General features: G+C 34.6%; 1 protein-coding gene across 2 annotated transcripts in view; it reads left to right on the plus strand.

Moving 5' to 3' along the window:
• Positions 1 to 155: 155 nt before the first annotated feature.
• LOC123307401 (dynein axonemal assembly factor 11) overlaps positions 156 to 25,197 on the plus strand; it is a 35,404-nt gene continuing 10,362 nt past the window's right edge. Inside the window, exons 1-4 of one of the 2 annotated variants that reach the window (XM_044889689.1) lie at positions 156 to 415; positions 1,071 to 1,136; positions 15,397 to 15,564; positions 17,559 to 17,799. In XM_044889689.1, coding sequence (XP_044745624.1) covers positions 333 to 415; positions 1,071 to 1,136; positions 15,397 to 15,564; positions 17,559 to 17,799 — 558 coding nt within the window. In that variant the 5' untranslated portion in view covers positions 156 to 332. The remainder of the gene's footprint in view (positions 416 to 1,070; positions 1,137 to 15,396; positions 15,565 to 17,558; positions 17,800 to 25,197) is intronic. The other variant, XM_044889688.1, reaches the window with a different exon arrangement.

Here is a 25,197-nt window from a genome sequence, read left to right on the forward strand (position 1 = left end):
TTGGCAGAAAATCTTGAAATCAATCACTTTTCTCGTATTTTATTCCAATTTCTTCTTGCCAAATGAATGGTATCCAGAGGTTATCGATATTTCTATGACAGATGGTGACAGTTCTGTGGAACTTTGTTTTGATTTCCTTTTTTATTCAATTGAAAATTGACAGCTCTTCGGATAACATCGCGAGTTTTTCTTTAGCGTGAACTTAACTGTAATATGCAATAAATAAGAATTTTATTGAATATTCATAATATGTAGTGACATTCGGTTTATGTGAATGTTTCGAACACCTGTTCATTTATAGAGTACATAAAATTTTATGTATTTGATTCAAAATGGTAAAGCGACTTACCGAAGAAATGGTTATTGCTAGAACGAAGATATCAGATCTTGGAAAAATTAAGAGATTAAATTGTTGGTTAGTAATATTGATTCATTTATTCTCAACAGAAAATTTTCTTCAATAAGGAAGATGTTTATGTGGTTAAGTTCATTTGACATATTTACTGATAACCGTAAATTTGAAATATTTGTTTTCCCATCTGAGCACAGTTTTATTGGCTGATAAGAATATCTCAATTCGAAAATCATGTTCTCAATCAAAATGAAATTCAGCAAATAAAAATTTTCAATTCCCACTTTTCCCTTACAATTTTTCACTCAAGAACCGAAAAATATACTGATGTTCAAATTGAACCAATTTTTGTTACGAAAAATCAGCAAATGAATGAATTAAAGTTTTTGGAGAAGTTTCTCACATGCTCATAGTTTTCAAAATGAGGAGATTTGATGTCATCTCTTATGGAAGGCATGAAGTTTTTTAATTATACTTGAAATGCTTAAATTTGGCATCCTTAACTAGATTGGAAAAATTGAGTATTCCATTGATCCCTCTGGAACAGACATAGTTCGAAATATAGCTGTAGCATATAATTATATTTTGTTTACTTTAATTAACACAGAAAATGTACTCTTTCATCAACGGTAATAGCGGAAAATTTATGTAAATAATTTCAACAGAAAGTGGAGAAATTTCGATGTAATATAATATAAGAATATCATTTTCATTACAGGGGTAGTGAATTATCTGATGTCAGTCTATTGAGAAAAATGCCAGCTGTAGAAGTCTTATCTCTGAGGTGAGAAGATGCCCTTTTTACCTATTTAATATTATTGCATAACAGCATTTTGATAACTACACATTTTCGTTCGAGAAAATAGGTTGAAAATGCAAAAACTTCACGAATAATCATAATGAACATTTTGAAGGATTTTCACTCGGATTTTCAACTCGTCATCAATTATTGCTGAAACCTATATTTTTGCTTTCAACCTCCTTTTTGCGTATGTGTTATTCTATGGATCTGATTTGTATTGTTCTCCGTGAGATTTTCCAACAGTTCTCAATAAAAGGAATCGATATATTTTTCATTCAATGATTGTGGTTGTAGTTTCGGTTTTCACATTACCCCGCATAATTTTCAACAATATAATTGATGATGATGATAAAAAATTCGAATCCTTGAAAGGTCATGTCGAAACCACAGTCACCATCAAATAGCTAGAGAAAAATCCTTCGCGGATCAAAAACCGCCTATGTTTTATCACGAAGAACCGAATTGTGCTCAGTTGACACTCTTGCCCACTTCTACAACCCCCAAATACCCGAAAATTGCGTAAGAAAAAGGTGGAATTTTCGACATTTCCCAATTTCACATTTTCCATTCGGTGTGAAAGGAAAACCATCGAACATCAGTTGAATCACAAGTGTTATCTGTGGGACGAAGCAGAAGTGTCGTCTATGTGCGAATCATAATAATTTCATCTGTGTGCGAAGCATAAGTGTTATCTATGTGACGATCGATGATCAGAGAAAATTTACACCACTCACAGATCGTGCAAAATGCTGGGAGCTTGGGAGATCTCACGAAATCCTTTCGCTGGTCAAAAACCCCCTATGTTTTATCACGAAGAACCGAATTGTGCTCAATTGACACTCTTGCCCACTTTTACAACCCCCAAATAACCGATAATTGCGTAAGAAAAGGTGGAATTCTCGACATTTCTCAAGTGTCATCTATGTGCGAAGCATAATTTCATCTGTGTGCGAAGCATAAGTGTCACCCATGTGACGATCGATGATCAGAGAAAATTTACACCACTCACAGAGCGGGGTGTTTTTCATCGATTGAAAAAAAAATCAAATCGTCAGATCGTTCAGCTGTGAAATTCGATGCGCGACTTAAATCACGGGCGAAAGCTAGTTTGGGGTAAAAAAATACATTCTTGCAAAACACACTCAATCCAACGATTCGAATGAAATTGCAGGTATTATTTCAGTGGTTCACGCTCGACGTCTCTTTTCGAAGCGGAACCATGCGATAGACTAGGTTTTTTTTGTTTTCGTCAGATACGTTTGTTACCTTCCTTTTTCTAGTCCAATCAGTTTTGTTTTGGCCGGTCCTCTCGATGCAGTCGAAAATAAATCGAGAAGTATGTCGACCGTTTCAGTGGCTTCTCGGCAGGCGTCCCACGGCGTTAACGACACGAACTTACGTGTTCTACCGTTCTACGTCGATTCTTTTCCTCATCTCTAGTTTGTTACATTTTCCAGCATTTTTACACAATTGCCGGATGTTCTCACAGAAGGGGTCATGATATGATTATGTTTGTTTAACTGGATCGTTGTAATTTTTATGGGAATTCTTTTCGGATTCCACGAGTGCCGTCGATAATATAATCAATCTTACTCGGTTTATGAAATCCGTTAATGAATTCTTGGCCTTGACCTGTTTCAATTTACTGCCCCATAGGTCGAGGAAGTTCAGAAATTTTGAGACTTTCAAAAGTTTTCATTTTTTTTTACAAATTTTTTAAATATGAGACATCTAAATGTTAACTTATCACTGATCTAACTCATTCTTTTGCCCATTTCCTTATAAGTTTCACAGTTTCAGGTGTAGTGTTCATTTGGGTAAAGAAATATAAGTTGTATGTAATTAGATAATCTTGAATTTTGACGAATTCAATATGCCCAACTTTATGATTTAGACACAATTTCACAAACATATTTCCGATTCAAACAGCAAACAGTGTTATAATCAAAAAATATAGAGTTAGTAACTCTATAATCTTTGGTTATAATGCTATAGGCAGAATTGAAAATGCTCATAAAAAAATTCCTCTGTCTGAATATTCTAAAAAGGTTTACCTCCCGGCTATTTACGGTATAACCGGTAGTTGCAGAAGTCTCAAAATATTTTAGGTATAAATGGGCAAACATACCATCCACCGTAGAAAACAAAGTGAGTCTTTGACTCGTACAAGTAATTTAACAGTAAATTTCTTGAGGTCAAAAGAAACACTTCTTCCTATAAGTACCATTTTTCCGATTCAGCCCTGATAAAAAGATATAGCCTTTTTAAGTTTTCATAATGGGTTGTAACACCCCTCGAAAAACAAAATTATCTTCAGAATAACAAGCTGAATCTATGACACTACACATCTGTGGATCTTATGAAACAGAGTTGGCATTCGGTCAAAGTACCCAATTTTTCGAATCTCACCGATGATTTTTATTTCTGAATATCAAATTACTCGAAAACGGCGCATTATACGAGAAAATATGAAGAATACTTTTATTTCACAAAACGTTCAAATATTCATCAGATAGCATCCAACTCATTTTCAAGAGTTGGGTTCTTTGAAGTTTTGGTATTTTTATGGTACGTAATAATGGTCATAATGAGAAAACTGGAAGACGTGTGTCATATCTTATGTTCGAAAAAGATTAATCAAAAATAAATGAAAAAGTGTATTCCGAAATTCATTTTATTCGATAACACCGTTTGTGGGATAGAACTAAAAATAACATTTTTTTTATTGTTTTTCAACCATCTTTCAAACCAAGCCGAGTCGGAAAAATTGGTAAAGGAAAAAGTGTTTCTTTTGACCTCAAGAATCTGCTGTTAAAATATTTGTACGAGTCAAAGACTCGCCCTATATAACGTGCTTTCAAAATAATTCGTCGTCAAGTAGGCTATGGCATTTTGAACGTCGATATTTCGTGCCATAGACGTAATTTTTAGCTTTCGTTGTACTATTTTCTAGGTGAACTGTCAAGTGAGAAGTTAGCACTTTGGATTGTTGTTGAATTAAAATTATCAGGAAATCCTGAAGATGGTTTTTACGGACGTGTAAAAATCATTTATTATTAAATCCTACTTCGAAATTGGGGAGAAAATAGAAGGAGACATTCCCAAAATGTGTATCCCAATGTTGCTAAAAGAATAAATCTTGCGAAAGTACTGTTTTGCGATACGTAGTTCAAGCAGGTATGTTCAAGCAAAAAAAAAAGTAGTGGTCGACCAAAGAAGAAAACCACAGAGTTATTCAGCAATAATGAAAATATGATGACAGAATACAGAAGCTCCACGAACCTCTGTTCGGGTTTCATCTCAAGTGGCATGAGTATCTGTTGGCATATTTTATGCCACACAGTTTGTTTTCATAAAGATTGACATGTTATCAGAAAATTGAAAAGATTGATTACCTATCCTTGTAGCATCCAAACAAAATTGGAGTTTGGTATGCATCAGTCAATGGCAAAATGTGGGACATATTTTCTTTTATGGAACTTTAACAGTAGAACGTTATGAATATGTAGAAAGCATAATTACTTTTTATAGCTAAATTGAATATTTATCTTCATGTAATTCAATTCATTAATTTAGTCATGGATTTTCAGTAACGACCAAATCAATTCAATATTTATAGAGAATTAATAAACATATTGGGATTCTCACAGTGCTTTATCAATATTACTGAAATAGGTAGAACCTTTTTACAAAAAAAAAAAAAAAATAATACCACGATCCGTTCAAGATTCATGCCTCTTATTACGTATGAAAATAGTGGACATCGGTTAAAATTTTTATCAAGAACTTTTCCAACCAACTCAGATTGTTTGGATTATTGTGATCTGACTCAATGGAAGAAATGCTTTTCGCACTTTGGGGGAAATCAACTTTTCCTTAAATGTGCATTCCACTTTCCATACAAAATTACGATGTATAGGTTAATGTCATCATTATTTACATTTTGGGAAGATGAAGTAATTCAAGTAATGACCTACGTTCAGACACCGAACATCAACGTTTAAAATTCCATAGCCTACTTGACGACGAATTTTTTTGAACGCACGTTACGAAGTTTTGTTTTGTTACAAATTACCAATATACAGGGTGTTTCATGAGTCGTTGGCCATAGCCTAATGGTGAATGCAGGTCATCCAGGCCCTCCAGAAAACTTGCTTGTTTTGTATCCGAAGGCTATTAGTTTCGGAGATACGGGGTGATTCATGAATATTGGCCTAAATTTGCGATAGCCATAACTCTGGACTACAAGGTCCGATTTCTATCAAATTTTATGGGTTTTTTCACTTCAGAAAGCTCTTCAAAACGGTTTATGAAATATCAATATTTTCAGGGCAGTACTCAGAATATCGTGGTTTTTCATTCAAGCGCCAAAATCTATATTTTTACATGCCTTACAGAAATTTCGTTATTGCCATGAAAAACTACATAATTTATTCTGAGAAATTCAATTTTCACTTTGCATGGCACATTTGTCACAACGGAATAGGAACCGGACGAATTCATATTTTATGTCATTTTTTTCGAAATACGGTCCTGTTTTCATTCCTTCCATGATAATATTTATTGTCCTTTGCCGCGATTCTGAGTTATTTCAAATTCTATTCAACTCTTCTTCATTTTGAACCCTCAGCACATACTGAGTGTTCGAAAAAAAGTGTTTAAAAGTATGCAAAGTCTGACTTGCACACATTTATAGCTTCAAAGACAATTTTGGAAGTTGTTCTAAATCGTCGAACTCTCAATTTTTACAAATAACTGAAAAACGAAGGATCGTAAGAGTTTCGGTTTTCACCGATCTTTGTTTCCCAAATACGTGCCATTTGTTTTGGTCTGGTTCTTCTAGTTTCCTAGATCCCCTCGCTGGACAACAATTTTGGGATAGGATATCCTGTGCAAAATGATAAAGCTTTTTTTTCTACGAAAAAGCGCATCATAAAAAACCGCCCAATCCAGATGATCGTTTGTCGGAGAATATGGAAAACGCATTGCATTCTCACCGCGTTGTCACAAAATGAATAACGATATGGCAACGTAATACCTGCATATTTAGAATGCATTCTGAGTCTATTATGATATAATTATGAGTCATGATGGAGCAGGTGATACTTATCGCAAGGCCCGAAAAAGGAACGCTCCTCTGGTGAAAAGCAAGGTTGAATCTAATCCCACGTGAATTACTTGCTTGTTTTTTTTTTAACTACGCTTTGTTATGACATACGTGAGGCTCCCATTATAGGCGTGATATACTTCTTCTTGGTTTCCTCAGAATTGAATGATATTCCACTGGAGAGTAATCTTAAATAGGAGATCCAAATTTTACAGAGTAGGTTGAGGGTTCTAATGCATTAACCCTCTAATACCCAAGTTCGCCTTGAGACTGGTTGCATATAAGTGGATACAAAATTATTCTGCCCATGTCCGCCTTCCGTATAGGTTCATTTTGTGAGTTTACAGGTGTTAATGTAAATCAGTTAACTATTTGCGAAAAAAAGATGTAGATTACCTAAGCTAATTTGAAACTATACGGAAATAATTTTAAAAAAGAAAAAAAAAAACTTGGGCATTAGAGGGTTAATTAAAAAAAGGATTGATAACCATTTGCCTATCTTCTTTTTTTCTCCAGTTATAAGTGAACACTCATTTTCGAATCGTACGAATATTTTAACAGTAGATTCTTGAGGTCAAAAGCAACACTTTTTTTTCCTTACCATATTTTCTGAATTGGCTTCGTTTAAAACATACAGGCTGTTGAATAACCATAAAAAATGTTACATATTTTCAGTTCTCTCAACAAACTCTCTCACAAACGTTTTTATCGAATGAAATAAATTTCGGAATATACCTCGAGATGATTAGTGGTGTAAGATCGAACAGACACAGTAAAACGATACTCTGTTAGTTCGCCGACGTTTCGGAAAAAATTCTTTCCATCCGCAGTGCGAAAAGATGAAGGATTTCCCAATATGGAATGCATCACTTTTAGGAATATTTGTAAATCTGAATTCAAGTGGTTACATTCTGAAACTTCTTCAACTGCAAAGTAGATAATCTACAGTGTGTGTCAATAGTCATTGAAAACTAAACTACGGCTCTGTAGATCGGCAGAACCGAATAATACAAAAACGCTCGGAGCTCGGACACGTCAATTTTTAATTTTAGGAGGACCGATTTTTTGATCGAATTCAAAACCGTATCACTTCAACCCTTACAGTCTTACCACCCCAACCTATATTTTGAAGGTAAGATGGGGTAAGTATACCTTATGGCCATTTGAAAGGCCTTCTGTTCCGAGTTCAGCATATGCAATTTTTTCTCGTTATCGAAATATTCACATTCAAATTTCATTTATTGTGCAGTTTAGACCCGTTTGCACCAAACATACTTAGTGTTAAATGTCCCTTAAAATGAACTCTTAACTTAAATTACGTTGCAGCAACTGTTAAGTGACATTTAAATGGCTAAAGCTAGCCTTAAATTTAAGCGCTCCTGTAATGACCATTTAGGTATTTAAGGGCGGGATTCTTATCTAAAATAATATATTGAACAGGCTGCAGAACTTCCCATTTTTGATGGATTTTGAAAATTGAATGAATTCATTATTGAATATCAAGCCTTTTCTTTTGCCTTTATTCTTATGCCACCAGTCTTTCAATTTTCAATTTTGTGTCACAAATCATACTATAGTTAGCAACAAACTCTTCTCTTCTGTTGAGAAGTTGAGTGTCCTTCGTAAATTACCACCACTTGCTTGGCAATCATTCATCGTATTCGTACTAACAAGGACAATAAGGACATTTCCTTTACGTTCTTCTTCAACATTAATGAAACAAATTCACACAAGACCTTACAAAGATAGTGTTGTACTTATATAAACTTAGCTACTCTTTATTTGAAAATCCAAATCATTATCTATAATAATACTAATTCAACAACAAAAAGTTGGTACTCTTTGATAATAATATAATAATTTACTTGCTGACTGACAGGACAATTAAGTTAGGTTAATGAAATGACAACGATCATCGGCAAACGTCCAACCAATGAAATTATGAAATAGCTTTATTGGACTAGGATGAAGTTGCACCAAGATAAAAAACAGAAATATCACTAGATATAAAAACTTAAGGGCCCCTTACTTAAGATTCTGTTAAGTCACAGTCGTGCAACTGAGAATAAAATTGAGCGTCCATCAACTTTAAACGACACTTAGTTAAGTACTCGTTTTAAGGGGAATTGGTGCAAACGGGCCTTAGATGACTTATAACCTGGAAATAAAATAAGATAGGGGGATGCGGTTTTGACCATATCCATCTCTTGAAAATCCAGGAGCTGCCATTCAATCCCATCGAATTTTTCCCACCCTGTACAGGGATATACCCAGCTACGGCCTTACTAATTATTGATCTAAAGCTTAAATTTTAATTGAATTCTTTGCAGATGTTTCATTCTCGACATAATATTACAACATTTAAAATAAATTAAATCAGTTTGGGTGTAATTCTAATGTCTCTGAATGAATTTGTTGGTTCTTCTGTATAGGTATACGTTTTGGAATTGAATGATTCTCGTTTAGTACATGTTGTACATTCAATTATGACGTTTCCGCACTTTGTTGATATGCATTCCACCCCCAAAAACAAACATCGATTGCTTCCCAAGTGAACAAATAACCTCATTCTTAATAACCAATCTACATATTTCACCGAGTCGACCTAGTTTCGAATCGATTTCAAGAAGAACCCAATAAAGTTGGAATGAAGTAGCAATCGACCCAGAATAATTGTGATTATGTTCACTGCGATAATGAATGAAAAGGGTTTTTATTTTATTTTAACAGTAGATTGTTGAGGTCAAAAGAGACATTTTTTTCCTAATCATTCTTTTCGATTCGGCCCTTATAAAAAGATATAGCCATTTTAAGTTTTTTATAATGAGCTGAACCGCCCCTGGAAACACTAAATTACCTTCAGAATAAATAGCTAAATCTGTGACACTACACATCCTTGGATCATTTAAACAGAGTTGTATTCAAAGTACCCAATTTTTCAAATTTAACAGATACTTTCTAATTTTTGAACATCAAATCACTCGAAAATGGCGCATTATACGGGAAAATATGAAGATTACTTGTATTTTACAAAACGTTCAAATTTTCATTAGATAGTTTCAAGAGTTGGGTTCTTTGAATTTTTTGTATTGGTATGGGTCATAATGAGGAAACTGGAAGACATACTAGACAACTATATTCCGAACTTCATTTCATTCGATGAAACCGTTTGTGAGATATCATTTTTTTATGGTTTTTCAACAACCTGTACCTTTTAATAAACTTTTTAGGGTTTTCACTCCCAATCTCTGAAACAAAATCAATTAAAAATGAAATCGACGATTTGCTCCGGCGTAAATTCTTGCACTAATTTGTCAGGAACAAATTAACTAGAAAAAATTGTTGCCTGACAATGAACTGACAAATTAGTGCAAGAATTTACGCCGGAGCAAATCGTCGATTTCATTTTTAATTGATTTTGTTTCAGAGATTGGGAGTGAAAACCCTAAAAAGTTTATTAAAAGGTACAGGTTGTTGAAAAACCATAAAAAAATGATATCTCACAAACGGTTTCATCGAATGAAATGAAATTCGTGGATTTCATTTTCAATTGATTTTGTTTCAGAGATTGGAAGTGAAAACCCTAAAAAGTTTGAAATGCAGAATCCTCCCAGAATAAATTTCAATCGATATCTGTACCTTTTAAACCGAGCCGATTCAAGAAAAATGGTGAAGGAAAAAAGTGTTTCTTTTAACCTCAGGAGTCTTCTGTTGAAAGATTTGTACGAGTCGAAGATTCACCCTGTATACTTTTTTTGGATTAACCCAATTCTTCAAACTTTCATTACTTTTCGCGAGTTGCAAGTTCACAGCTGGAAATCTGAAGTGTTTTTCAAAAAAAGCACTCCTCGTCTAATGCTGTAAACTGTTTTTGTTTTTATTCTATAGTGTTAAACCTCTTCTGTAGTCTTAATTTATTATGCTGTAAACTTTAGACGGCGGATCTCAGCAGAAAACCTTAATCTATTTCGAAACCTTGGAAAGTTTGTCAAACAAACGATAATAATTCAGAATGCTGTAAAGAAGGAATATCGTCATTCAGGTAACGGTATGAGCCGATCTTGTGCGACGGTTTTAACTCTTACTCTTTGACCCCCATGAGTATATGCAATACCTCCACTAGTACGACAGCGATTCTACGCTCTATGTACACTTTTCGAAACCCGAGGAGCATTTTTTGTTGAGATAAACCCTCTTTTAACCAACACTTCTAAACAGAAGTTAAACTTGTGTAATCTACACACCAGATGAGTATAGCACATATGGAATATGGAACGCAACAAATATTTCACTGGTACGATAAATTTCTTTTCTTGTAATTTTTTCAATTCAACTATTAAGTGTCATGTGCCTCTCAATATGTTATGTACAGGGTGTCCCAAAGTCAATGTCCAGTGAGGGAATCTTGGAAACTAAAAGAGCTAGAGCAAAACCGATTACACGAATGGTGAAAACCGTAGACTCCTACGATCCTTCGTTTTTGAATTATTGGCAAACATTGTGAATTCGAGGATTTCGAAAAGCTCTCTTTGAAGTTACAGACACTGAAAATTTGATGTACAAAGAGTCTCCTCACGGAGACCCAGTACAATTTTTAAGCAGCGTAGTACACCAGAAACGATCAAAAGATTGGAATGAAGTATTGAACGTTCAGTGAGTATATTTCGATGACATTGACACTGCACACTGCAGTGGGTCAGTTTATGTTCGATTTTACCTGTAATGGTGTGCGTGTTGGTGTTTAGTTATCGCATAATTTACTGTCCCATTTGAATAATGGTGGGCGTTGGATGATTCCAAGAATTGTTGAAGGGAACTGAAGCCTTCTCTAACATATAAACACATTCGAGGTGTATAGCCATATAAAGATTGCTAATAAGGAATCAAATCATTCATTTCGATTTCCGTCTAGCTAGAGTCATACTCTCATCATTTGTTAGAGGATGATTATTATTGACCTGAATTATACACAGGGTGTGTAACACTTTCATATTGATTTTTTTCTCGTTCGTCGTTCAGCATTTTGCCCAATGGTCTATAATTTTCGAATTTTGAGCCGAAAATTCGATATAGGTGGAAAAAGATAATAAATATGAACCTACGTATAAAATTGCCTGAGAAGGTTCAAGTTTCAGGTCTGTAACTTCAAAGACAAAAAGTTATGAGATTTTTGGGAAAGCGTCAAAATCTCACTTTTCGCTAATAACTCAGAAACGAAAAATCGTAGGGAGCTACGGCAATATTCACTACCAACTAGATGGAGTACCAGTGAAACAATGGGTCACTGATCTTCTCCAAGAGTAATGGATTGGTAGGAGAGGCATCATTGAATGGCCACCACGCAACCCAAACTTGCTTCCTTTAGATTTTTTCCTCCGCGGACATTCTAACTCGGTTATAATAATAATAATTAATAATAATTTTCTTTATTTACCCAACAGGAGTTATGTATAAAACAGCCCCTAGATGTAGAAGAATTGAAAGTAAGAATACAGGATACGCACAGTATGCCGAGAAATTCATGTTGAACAATAATGGACAACATTTCGAAAATCTTTTATAGTAAAAAATTCATCATTATTTTCATGAGCAGGGTGTCCGAGTTGAAGTGTCCCTAAACCTTATTGTGGAAACTAAAGAAGCTAGAAAAAAGTTAAATACAAAATTTGTCTGCAATCGACTGAACTTTTATTTTTTATAACCCACCTCAATACAGGCTGCTCCGTTTTTTCCATGTTTGTATCAACTTTCTTGTTTTAAATGGATCACCCTGTATATTATTGCAATTTTGAATTCCTTGCCAAATTTTAAGTTAACTTTGTTATGACAACCATGGTCCTATATAGCACCGATTCTGAGATATTCGCCTTTTTCCTAAAATTTTGACAGCTGTAGGTGCTCACTAAAATAGTCGATACTAGTATTGCAATGAATGTATCAAAACCAAATTTCGCCCAACTCTTGTCAACATATTGGATCATACGTTACTTCTCTATTTTTAGCAATCTTATATACAGGGTCTTCAAAAATGAATGGTAAAAATTCAAATGAAGTTCAATCAAAACTTAATTTTTTCATATGGCAACCTATTTTTCTTTCTTGTTCATCATGTAGAGCAGGTTAAATTGAGCAAAAAAAGTATGTAAACTTTTTCTATAAAGTGAATGATTTCAAAAATATGGACGAAAAAGTGCATTTTCCTGTAAGAACCAACGATAATTGATTAATAAAGCTGATAAAATATGGAAACTATGGAAACAACTAACTAATTGTATATTTTCGAGTTTTCTTCTATGTTGTCAGACAACTGCTCGATTATTTTGAAAAAAAAATGTATTTGTTAGTTGAGTCTCCCTTCAAAATTGAAATAATTTAATTTTATTGGGAGCGAGTACTGATTATGAGTAAAACAGTCTTTTTGTCCGTTATTAGTCAATCTAGTTCAATTCAATTTATCAAAAAAATCAAAGCCAACTATAGCAGCAACACAAATTAATAATTATCGTTGATTCTTACGAGAACATTTCTGAAACTATTCACTTTTTAGTAGAAGTTTTAATACATATTTTGCTCATTTCAACCTGCTCTACATGACGAACAAGAAAAAAATATAGGTTGCCATTTGTAAAAATCAAGTTATGATTGAACTTCTGTTTGAATTTTTAACTTAAATTTTTGAAGACCTAGTATATCAGATTGCTAAAAATAGGGATGTAACGTATGATCCAATATGTTGACAAGAGCTGGGCAAAATTTGGTTTTTACACATTCATTAGAAAACTAGTATCAACTATTTCAGTGAGAAGCTACAGCTGTCCAAATTTTAGGAAAAAGTTGAAAATCTCAGAATCGGTGCTATATAGGACCATGCTACCAAAGTTATCTCAAAATTTGACAAGGAATTCAAAAATGCAATAATATACAGGTTGTTCCATTTAAAATAAGATAGTTGATACCAACAGTGAAAAGTCGGAGCACCCTGTATTAAGGTGGGTTATAAAAATAAAAGCTCAATCGATTGCAGACAAGTTTTGTATTTCACTTTTTCTCTGGATCCTTCAGTTTCCACTATAAGGTATAGGGACACTTTAACTTGGACACCCTGTACATTGCAATTCTTGCTATCGTAACTATTCCACACTTTTTTTATTTTTCGTACCAGCAAAAATGTTCAAGTTCACTGCATTTTTGAGAAGGCAATCGAATTACCTTTAAAAGAAGGTGTCATTCAACCCCCTATGTATTTTAAGGTTTTGGGGTTGATACAAATTGATTGGAACCAACCTTATAAAATGCCCCCTACGGCATCCATTTCTTTTTGCATTTTTACCGATTTGGGGCACATTAACCCCTCGCAAATCGACGCCAGACAGCGCATGTTCAGCTCAACGGCTGATAGGGCAAATCCACCCTTCCACATAGCTCAACAGGGTATATTTAAATTAACACCATAGAACACTAACACCCAGATATTATACAAGGGTAAGACCTTCTGTGAGGTGTATTGTGTAAAAGCGCTCTATTAAATAAAATAGGGTCCACAAATCAAATCATTATTTTTAATCCACAAGTGCTGTGTCACGGTGCACAAGGGTAAAACAATGGTAGGTATCACAGCAAGATACAACACAATGTATGTTAAGAATACTTCATTAACTTCGAAGGAGAATCCAAGTGAGATTTAACGGAAGAATCATCGCTCACCTATTAATAATAAATTGAACTCCTCATTTGGCTTTACGTACTTTGATTGATAATAATTATCATTTAACACTTTCTTATTGTAGGTATATTAACATAGGTAGTCAGTTTACCTATAATTAAATCTCATGATTGAAGTCGGTAGTTGCTTTCACTTACGTTATGGTTCGATAGTTTCTTATGATTTCAAAGAATAGATGCATAAAATTGTAGCGTACTTAAATGAGATTACAATAAATTACAAGACTGCATCTGGAAGTGGTACCAGTGTAATACGACAATTCCTCATAGTTACCAGTGATTTCCTAGCATTTCGTTTCTCATGGAAACTCAAAAGGAAAAATGAAAGGAATTTACAGAATTATGGGGAATTCTCCCCAATTTGGGTAATCACAGCATATGCAAGTTTAAACTGAATAATTATGAGTTTCATTCATGAATTTTTCAAATGTTCGTTGGAACTATTCAAAATCATTCTTCAAATATGAGGTTCTAAAATTCAAATCGCTTCTTTTGTAGTTTACGATGTGGCAACAGCTCTTACATGAAAATAAAAAGAAGAAGAGGGCTTGAACAGCTGTTGATTTGCAGCCATCATAAGGCGCTTACTCACTGGCGAGCCTCAACAGCAATTGGCCATAAAAATCCCATGAAATTTTAAGACCTTTCCCGTTCGTCGCAGACTTCATCGACAGCCATCTTTGTCTATCTCATCAAGATAGTGTATTTGTTGTCCTTTATTATCCAGGCATATTTCAGGCGATGTTGCCAGCTTGTGCAATAGAAACGAAACGCTTTAAATTTTAAATACCCATTTTTATTTTTCATTTTTAAGTACTTTAAATATTTTTTTTTTTGGGAAACTGTTGAAATAGTTATTTCAAAATGTGGCGTTTCACAGATATTTCATAAAAAATAAATCATGTTCGCCAGAAGTAGTATTCCCTATTAAAGTCCACGTCTATCTTACAGGGTGATTCCTATTGCAATACTCTCAGAAAGCTGCAATGACCATTTCAAGAGAAATTCTTCATATACAGGGTGGCCTATTGGACTAATCGAAATTCTATACGGCAAATTTGCTTGTTGGGGTTTTCAACAATGAGCAACATGCAGATTTTCGGCAACAAATCATGATCACTCCTCCATAAACGTCTAAAGGCATCGCGGTAGTATTTATTAATATATTTTCATGAAAAATATTTATTCCCCAGTACATATCTCTGAAAGAGCTTTGTTTTCTTTTCATTTCGATACATACCGTGTTACCAAAAAATTCTTTATATCTTAATTAGATATTATTGGTTTTTTGGTTAGGTATCACAAACTTTTAAATTTTGTAAGGGCAATTCGCAAACAAGACTATTTTCATTATGAACGTCATGCTCGAATATGGTGGAAAAGCATTAATTTACTTATTTTTTTTTCTTTCAGTATCAACAAGATCAATAGTTTAGCCGATTTTCAGTTGTGCAAAAGATTAGAAGAGTTGTACATAAGACAAAATGAGATAGAGGACATTAATCAGGTGATCTACTTACAAAATCTACCGAATCTGAAGAATCTTTGGCTTGGGGAGAATCCGTGTGCAAAAGTGGAAGGGTGAGTTATTTAATACATACACATATAGCCATAGTTTCAAAATATGTCAAACTTTCACTACAAGTATGGATTTTTCTGGCTTTTTCCAAACAATTGTACAAGAGAAGGATCATCGGACAACGGTCATCTTATCCAATAGATTTGAAATGAATAGAACCATAACCATAATTACAAAGACTGACAGAGGGGTGTTCTGGGGACAACCAAAATAAAAGATGCTTCAATAACCAGTCATACTGGAGTACGGCTCTACGACATTTCTGAACACCCAAAAAAAAGACTCTAAAAACAAGGAAGTAACAGAAAGAACTTGCCTAAGATAAATTACTGAATTGCGAAATCCTTACAAACCACTGCATAATACATCAAACCAACTTTCATATGATACCATAAATGTAGAACCAATACTAGATTGAATGAACCAACTTGGGAAAAAGCTCAGTTCAAATCAGATAAAACAGAAGTGTTGTGGTCCATTGATTCATCATTACCAAGGAGAATTACCAGCACTACCAGTTTTCGAATATTCAAAATCATTATTATAAACCGTGTATCGCCCTTTTCCCGGTGTGTTTGAGCGCCAGCTATTCTTTAAGGGAAAATAGCAAACCTACCCTGGTAGCTACTAGCCGAAGGCAAGGTTCCTCGGTGTCTGGGGTGTTAGCGACAACCAATGAAAGTCAAAATCAACGTACACAAATTATATTTGTCGACTCGTACAAGGAAACACAAATGACACTATTATAACTCGAGATCATTGAATTTACAGGGCAAAACGGACGGGATGAAACAGGATCCGATCTCAAACGTTATACGGGGTTTACGGACGTGTTCGCCAGCCAGAACCTAAGACGCACACTTAACAGACAGGTATCGGACTTCAGCTAGGTTAGGAGATGAAACAAGACGGCACAGATTCCCAACAGCTCACCCCTAGATGCTTTCTTCACCTCCTGAGTAACCACGCCAGCGGGGTTCTTCGATAACAGCAGTGGTGAGCGTCGGACAAACGAGGGTTAGCCACTCCAAAGTACTTTCCGCACCCCCTGCGTATCCACGCCAGCGGGATGCTTCGACAGTAGGAGTGGAACTTAAACTAGGGAGTAAGGGATGAAAGAAGTTTTTCGCCACTCCAAAATGCGTTCACCACCCCCTGAGTATCCACGCCAGCGTGGTGCTTCAGCAGTAGGAGTGGAACCTAAACCGGGGAGTAAGGGATGAAGGGAGGCTGAAGTTCCAATGATACAAAAAAGAAAAAAATGGCGGAGTGTCGACTTACCTATGGTTTCGGTTGGCCACTTGCACTCGTAAATTCCCAGAAAACAAAAAAATATCACCCAATACCGTGAAGAGAAAAAAAAATTTATATTCTGGACGGTGAAAACGAAACTCAAAAGAAATCTTCTAATAAAATTCAACGGCAGAACGCTAATTTACTACGGCGGACGGCACTATAGTCTTAGATAAGGCAATTAATTGTAAGTGAACAGCAGGTGAATTAATCGTAAGTCAAAAGCAAGTGAAGTCGTAAGTGTAGTGGCCTGCGGGGGAACATCTGATTTTATACCCACAGGGGTATAAAATTCGGTAAAATTTGCCTCGCTGAAGACGTCTTAATTTCGACTTATCTGTGCTAGCGAACAGAAAACACGGTTATCTTCCAATTCAGGATGTTTTATACGGTGCGACATCGTTTTTCAGAACTGAAAACGGAATAAAAACGGTGCGGTCTGTTTACAATTCCGAACGATGTCGGAATCCTGAATTGGAAATTTGAAAAGATTTCTCTCCAAAATTAATTCAAAAATAAAATTACTAAAATGAAACTAAAAGGAGATTTTAAAATGAGGGGGTAGGTTTAAAAACTACCCTCTCATTACAACCGCAAGACCGAGGTCGATGATAGCCATTTGATTGTTCGAAAGTTTCTTTCCCTATTGTAAAAATCTGTGTACAACTTGTGAAAATGAGCGTTTATCGAAAACTTTTTTCAGTTATAGGCTGGCAGTGCTGAAAGCGCTACCCCAGATTCAAAAATTGGATAACGTACCTGTTTCACCCGAGGAATTGAAAGAGGCCCAAAAGAGGGGAAAAAATCTGGTACATCCCGAAGATAGGGCAGAAAGCGAGGAAGACGACTACATAGTACAACAACAGAATTATTCGAACAATAGGTACGCAGAGTATCCAGAGCCAGAATATAGCCCTACCCAACGAATATCGCCGAGACAAGAGGTTAGAAATGTGCAACATTCAAAGTTTTTTAAGCTCACAGTTATTTTCAACACTTATTTTTTCTTTTAATTCGAGATGAGTATACAGATGTTTTCATTAGACATACACTCGTCACTAATAATTTAAAGGCCCATTGAAATTGTAATACCTCGTCAACACGTGTGAATAACTCGTTTAATGGATAATTAAAATTTTAATGCACCATTAAATTATAACTGACCTTCCAGCTTGGACGAATTTTAACGTAAAAAAATCATAAAATCGGTCACATACAGGGTGTTTTCAAAGGTGAAGCTGTTTTTTTACAGAAGGTAGAACTCAAAATAAGTCGTTTCACCAAAAATTGTCTGTATGTTTTGTCATTGAATTTTCCAAGTTCATCGGATTAGATTCATCACGTCACTTATGACAGAATCATAATTGTTGTATCGTGCAATTTAGGATGAAAAAAGAGTGTAGAAAATCGAGGCCGTTTCTTGAAAATGTATATGTTAGTTATGTTGAAAAAGTGCTATGATGTTTCCCCATTTCATCCCATTTTTACGACGATTGTTGGAATATTTGAACAAGAAGATTGTGATGCCCATTGTGATTTTGAAGTATTATTGAAAGTTTTACATAGGTGATTTTTGGTGAAACGCATTTTGACCAGTTCTACCTTTTGTTAAAAAAAAGCCTCACCTTTAAATACACCCTGTACAACGTACGTTCAAATAAATTCATCTTCAAATAAGCTGTGGATTTTTATCTATCTAATCAGCTATGTGTGGAACTTAGATTTTATAAGAAATATTTGGTTTGTCAATACATATCTACTATCTAAAACATGGTATGTAGCGCAAGTACTGCCGATGCCCCACAAAAAGGGTCAAGTAATTGTGAAAATGACGGGAAATTATATATAGAGAGGAAATTTTTATAAAGTTTGCAGGCCGCAGTTGGAATTGAATGAAAAAGAGGGAGGGTTAAATTTAATAAACGTTGAATTGAAAACAATGGCTTTATTCATAAAAACACAGTTTATATCCTGGACCTTGAATTCAGAAAAAACTGACTATTGTACAGAGTGGGCAAATTTCGATGTTTTAGCACTACAGCTTTTAAACCAGAGGAGATAGACAAAATCTGATACCCCATTCTCGTTCTCTTTTTCCGAGAAACTCACAATAGTAGTAGTGATTTTTGGCTACTTTCTTTTGTTTTCGAGTTATAAGCAAAAATTGGAAAAATGGCGATATCGAAATAATAATCTCCGCTAATACTGATGATAGAGCTCTGTAACTGAAACATTATACAGGCACTTTTTGACGTAGAATCCAGTGGCGTGCTCGCCTTTTTAGCAGGATTTTTAATTAAGAAGCTTTGACCCAAAGTTATGTTTTTTTAAATGGCAACATTAGATTTCTGTGCAATTTTTTAAATGCTTAATTTTTACTGATTTCAAAAATATATAACATCATATGGTTTGTTTTAATATAAATAATAGAAAATGGTCAAAAACCTTTTTTCTCAATATTTCTATGGTTTCAACTTTTGACGAGCACAGAAAAATAGAGTTTCCTATATCAAAAGCAGTCTCCTTCCAGCAATGTCATTCTTTCTATGAATATTGGTAAAAAGTTACCAATATTCACAAAATTTGAATCAAGATATATTTCATAAATTTGCATAATAATGAAAGGACTTATAGAAGGAGACAGTGGTAATCATACGATGCTATATTTTTCTATGCCCATCAAAAGTTGAAACCATAGAAATATTGAGAAAAAAGGTTTTTGAGCATTTTCTATTATTTATATTGATACAAACCATATGATGTTATATATTTTTGAAATCAGTAAAAATTAAGCTTTCGAAAAATTTCACAGAAAAGTAGTGTTCCCATTTAAAAAAACATAACTTTGGGTCATAGCTTCATAATTAAAAATCCTGCTAAAAAGGCAAGCACGCCACTGTATTCTACGTAAAAAAGTGCCTGTATAATGTTTCAATTTCAGAGCTCTATCATCAGTATTAGCGGAGATATAAATTAATTTCGATATCGCCACTTTTCCAATTTTTGCTTATAACTCGAAAACAAAAGAAAGTGGCCAAAAATGACTACTACTATTGTTAGTTTCTCAGAAAAAGAGAACGAGAATGGGGTATCAGATTTTGTGTATTTCCTCTGGTTTAAAAACTGTAGTGCTAAAACACCGAAATTTGCCCACCAATTACTCCAGGAAATTTTCGAAAAGACAAAACTCATATACTCAGGTGGTAGGATTTTCGGAAAAAATTAGGGAAGCAATAAAAAGTAATAAAAAACATCTAAAAAACAGAGGGAAATCAATACGAAAAAAATTTACCGATTATTCTTGAAAGCACGTAAAGTCAAAAATAAAATAGAAGAAAAATATAAACTGGAATAAATTTTGAGCCGGTCTAAATGAATCAGAAATTGATACGGAATGGAAATCATCCATAAATGATATATACATGGCTAATGAGCCATTTCATAAAATCGTATAAGTTACTAAAAAATAACGACAACAATTCGGCAATCCTAAGTTTCCATTTTCATTACAACGTAAATATCGAACGTGTCAATATCTTCTACCGGTGTGAACTTAGCAGCCACTTTCCAGCAGCCACTTCAGATCTAGCGGCCGTTTGACCAGTGGCGTCGGGTACTTTTTTTTTCGAGTACTGTGCTTACTGAAATCAGTATTAGGTCTCGGAAATGAATGAATTCTTTCAAACCCAGAGTGTTTATTCATTAGAAAATGATAAATACTATTTGAATAATTTTTTATTCCAAGAATATTGAAGTGTCAGTACCAGCCATAAAATAGATATTCGAAATATAATCGGAAATAGGTCTAAAAAATGAATAAAGGGTTTGAAATTCGGTGTAGATATTTATAAACCCTCAAGGAACCATATTCCAAGAGCTTTTTTATTTGCAGGACTTGAAAGGGTGAATTTCACCCCCTCTCCTCAGAGTCCACAAAATAATTCGAAAATAGGTCTTAAAAATGAATAAAAGGTTTGAAATTCAGTGTATGTATTTATAAACCCTCAAGGAACGATATTCCAAGAGCTTTTTCATTTGCAGGATTTGGAAGGGTGAATTTCACCCCTATTTCTAATAATAAAAAAAAACATCGAATATACGTCTCAAAAATGAATAAAGGGTTTGAAATTCGGTGTTTGTATTTACGAACCCTCAAGGAACCATGTTACAAGAGCTTTTTCATTTGCAGGACTTGGAAGGGTAAATTTCACCCCCTCTCCTCAGAGTCCACAAAATAATTCGAAAATAGGTCTTAAAAATGAATAAAGGGTTTGAAATTCGGTGTATGTATTTATGAACCCTCAAGAAACGATATTCCAAGAGATTCTTCATTTGCAGGACTTGAAAGGGTGAATTTCACCCCCTCTCCTCAGAGTCCACAAAATAATTCGAAAATAGGTCTTAAAAATGAATAAAGGGTTTGAAATTCGGTGTATGTATTTACGAACCCTCAAGGAACGATATTCCAAGAGATTTTTCATTTGCAGGACTTGAGGGGGTGAATTCACCCTGAATTTCACCCCCTCCTCTGGAAGTCCGCAGAATAAATCGAAAATAGGTCTAGAAAATGAATAAAGGGTTTGAAATTCGGTGTATGTATTTATAAACCCTCAAGGAACCATGTTACAAGAGCTTCTTCATTTGCAGGACTTGGAAGGGTAAATTTCACCCCCTCTCCTCAGAGTCCACAAAATAATTCGAAAATAGGTCTAAAAAATGAATAAAGGGTTTGAAATTCGGTGTATGTATTTATGAACCCTCAAGAAACGATATTCCAAGAGATTCTTCATTTGCAGGACTTGAAAGGGTGAATTTCACCCCCTCTCCTCAGAGTCCACAAAATAATTCGAAAATAGGTCTTAAAAATGAATAAAGGGTTTGAAATTCGGTGTATGTATTTACGAACCCTCAAGGAACGATATTCCAAGAGATTTTTCATTTGCAGGACTTGAGGGGGTGAATTCACCCTGAATTTCACCCCCTCCTCTGGAAGTCCACAGAATAAATCGAAAATAGGTCTAGAAAATGAATAAAGGGTTTGAAATTCGGTGTATGTATTTATAAACCCTCAAGGAACCATGTTACAAGAGCTTTTTCATTTGCAGGACTTTTTGAGACGTATTTTCGATGTTTTTTTTATTATTAGAAATAGGGGTGAAACTCACCCTTCCAAGTCCTGCAAATGAAAAAGCTCTTGGAATATAGTTCCTTGAGGGTTTATAAATACATACACCGAATTTCAAACCCTTTATTCATTTTTAAGACCTATTTTCGAATTATTTTGTGGACTCTGAGGAGAGGGGGTGAAATTCACCCTTCCAAGTCCTGCAAATGAAAAAGCTCTTGTATCATGGTTCCTTGAGGGTTCATAAATACATACACCGAATTTCAAACCCTTTATTCATTTTAAAGACCTATTTTCGAATTATTTTGTGGACTCTGTGGAGAGGGGGTGAAATTCACCCTTTCAAGTCCTGCAAATGAAAAAGCTCTTGGAATATCGTTCGTTGAGGGTTTATAAATACATACACTGAATTTCAAACCCTTTATTCATTTTAAAGACCTATTTTCGAATTATTTTGTGGACTCTGAGGAGAGGGGGTGAAATTCACCCTTTCAAGTCCTGCAAATGAAAAAGCTCTTGGAATATCGTTCCTTGAGGGTTCATAAATACATACACCGAATTTCAAACCCTTTATTCATTTTTAAGACCTATTCTCGAATTATTTTGTGGACTCTGTGAAGAGGGGGTGAAATTCACCCTTCCAAGTCCTGCAAATGAAAAAGCTCTTGGAATATGGTTCCTTGAGGGTTCATAAATACATACACCGAATTTCAAACCCTGTATTCATTTTTGAGACGGATTTTCGATGTTTTTTTTATAATTAGAAATGGGGGTGAAATTCACCCTTCCAAGTCCTGCAAATGAAAAAGCTCTTGGAATATAGTTCCTTGAGGGTTTATAAATACATACACCGAATTTCAAACCCTTTATTCATTTCTAAGACCTATTTTAGAATTATTTTGTGGACTCTGTGGAGAGGGGGTGAAATTCACCCTTCCAAGTCCTGCAAATAAAAAAGCTCTTGGAATATCGTTCGTTGAGGGTTTATAAATACATACACTGAATTTCAAACCCTTTATTCATTTTAAAGACCTATTTTCGAATTATTTTGTGGACTCTGAGGAGAGGGGGTGAAATTCACCCTTTCAAGTCCTGCAAATGAAAAAGCTCTTGGAATATCGCTCCTTGAGGGTTTTTAAATACATACACCGAATTTCAAACCCTTTATTCATTTTCTAGACCTTTTTTCGATTTATTCTGTGGACTTCCAGAGGAGGGGGTAAAATTCACCCTTCCAAGTCCTGCAAATAAAAAAGCTCTTGGAATATCGTTCCTTGAGGGTTCATAAATACATATACCGAATTTCAAACCCTTTATTCATTTTTTAGACCTATTTTCGAATTATTTTGTGGACTCTGAGGAGAGGGGGTGAAATTCACCCTTTCAAGTCCTGCAAATAAAAAAGCTCTTGAAATATGGTTCCTTGAGGGTTTATAAATACATACACCGAATTTCAAACCCTTTATTCATTTTTGAGACGGATTTTCGATGTTTTTTTTATAATTAGAAATAGGGGTGAAATTCACCCTTCCAAGTCCTGCAAATGAAAAAGCTCTTGGAATATAGTTCCTTGAGGGTTTATAAATACATACACCGAATTTCAAACCCTTTATTCATTTTTGAGACGTATTTTCGATGTTTTTTTTATTATTAGAAATAGGGGTGAAATTCACCCTTCCAAGTCCTGCAAATGAAAAAGCTCTTGGAATGTGGTTCCTTGAGGGTTTATAAATACATACACCGAATTTCAAACCCTTTATTCATTTTTGAGACGTATTTTCGATGTTTTTTTTATTATTAGAAATAGGGTTAAAATTTACCATTCCAAGTCCTGCAAATGAAAAAGCTCTCGGAATATGTTTCCTTGAGGGTTTATAAATACATACACCGAATTTCAAACCCTTTATTCATTTTTTAGACCTATTTTCGATATATTTCGAATATCCATTTTATGGCTGGTACTGACACTTCAACATTCTTGGAATAAAAAATCTTTCAAATAGTATTTATCATCTTCTAATGAATAAACACTCTGGGTTTGAAAGAATTCATTCATTTCCGAGACCTAATACTGATTTCAGTAAGCACAGTACGCGAAAAAAAAAGTACCCGACGCCACTGGTCAAACGGCCGCTAGATCTGAAGTGGCTGCTGGAAAGTGGCTGCTAAGTTCACACCGGTATATCTTCTGGGGCATAATATTAGAGTTAACCAGAGTACCAATTTTCTCGGTATTATATTAGACGAAAATCTCAACTGGCACAATCATATTGATGCACTCCAACGAAGACTAAATTTCAGTTCTTTACACTCTTCGAATGTTAAAACAGCAGACTGACTTTGAGTTGCTTAAAACTGTATACTTCTCTAATTTCCAGTCAATCATGGGCTATGGTATCATCGTGTGGGGAAACAGTTCTGATGTTTCTAGAATATTCGTGATTCAAAAAAGGGCTTTAAGAACTATGCTGCGTTTATCCTCCAGAACATCCTGCCGAGGAATATTCAAAAGAGAAGGCATCCTAACAGTAACTGTACTGTATATATATCGAACTCTAGTATTCGTGAAGAATAACTTCTATTATTTTGAAAAATATTTGAATCTAAATATGACCAGGCGCATACACTCATTCCATGTTCCGAAGTGCTCTCTCACGCTAACACAAAGAAACGTAGAATACATGAGCCTTGTTTTGTACAACAAGTTGCCCAAAAAATATCAAATTATAGCAGATATAAAAAAGTTCAAAAAAGTTGTTCAAAAACTACTTGTTGATTTGGAACCATATTGTATGAGTGAATATTTGAGTCATAGTTTTCTTGTGTGAACATCTCTGTTTTTTTTTCTCTTGCTTTTGACTTGTTTTCTCTTCAAAATTGTATTTTTGATCATGCAAATAAATATTATTATTATCCTAAGTCCTAAACGAAACCACATGGTCGAATCAGGAGACACGTTTTTTCCCAATGCTTTGCGATCATTCAGATAAAAAATGATCTAGGGTCGTATTGGGATCTATTTCAGTAATCATTTTTAATTTTTTTTTCAATTTTGTCATTTTGAAAGTTTTGTACGGATGATTTTTGGTGAAACGCTTTATTTTGATCAGTTCTCTTGTTAAAAAAGTCTCATCTTTCAATACACCCTGTTTAAAATGAAACTAGAAACGTCTTCGAATGGCTATTCGACGACGAATTTCTTTTTTAAGTACCTTAC

This window comes from Coccinella septempunctata, chromosome 2, assembly GCF_907165205.1.
Source record: "Coccinella septempunctata chromosome 2, icCocSept1.1, whole genome shotgun sequence".
NCBI lineage: Eukaryota > Metazoa > Arthropoda > Insecta > Coleoptera > Coccinellidae > Coccinella > Coccinella septempunctata.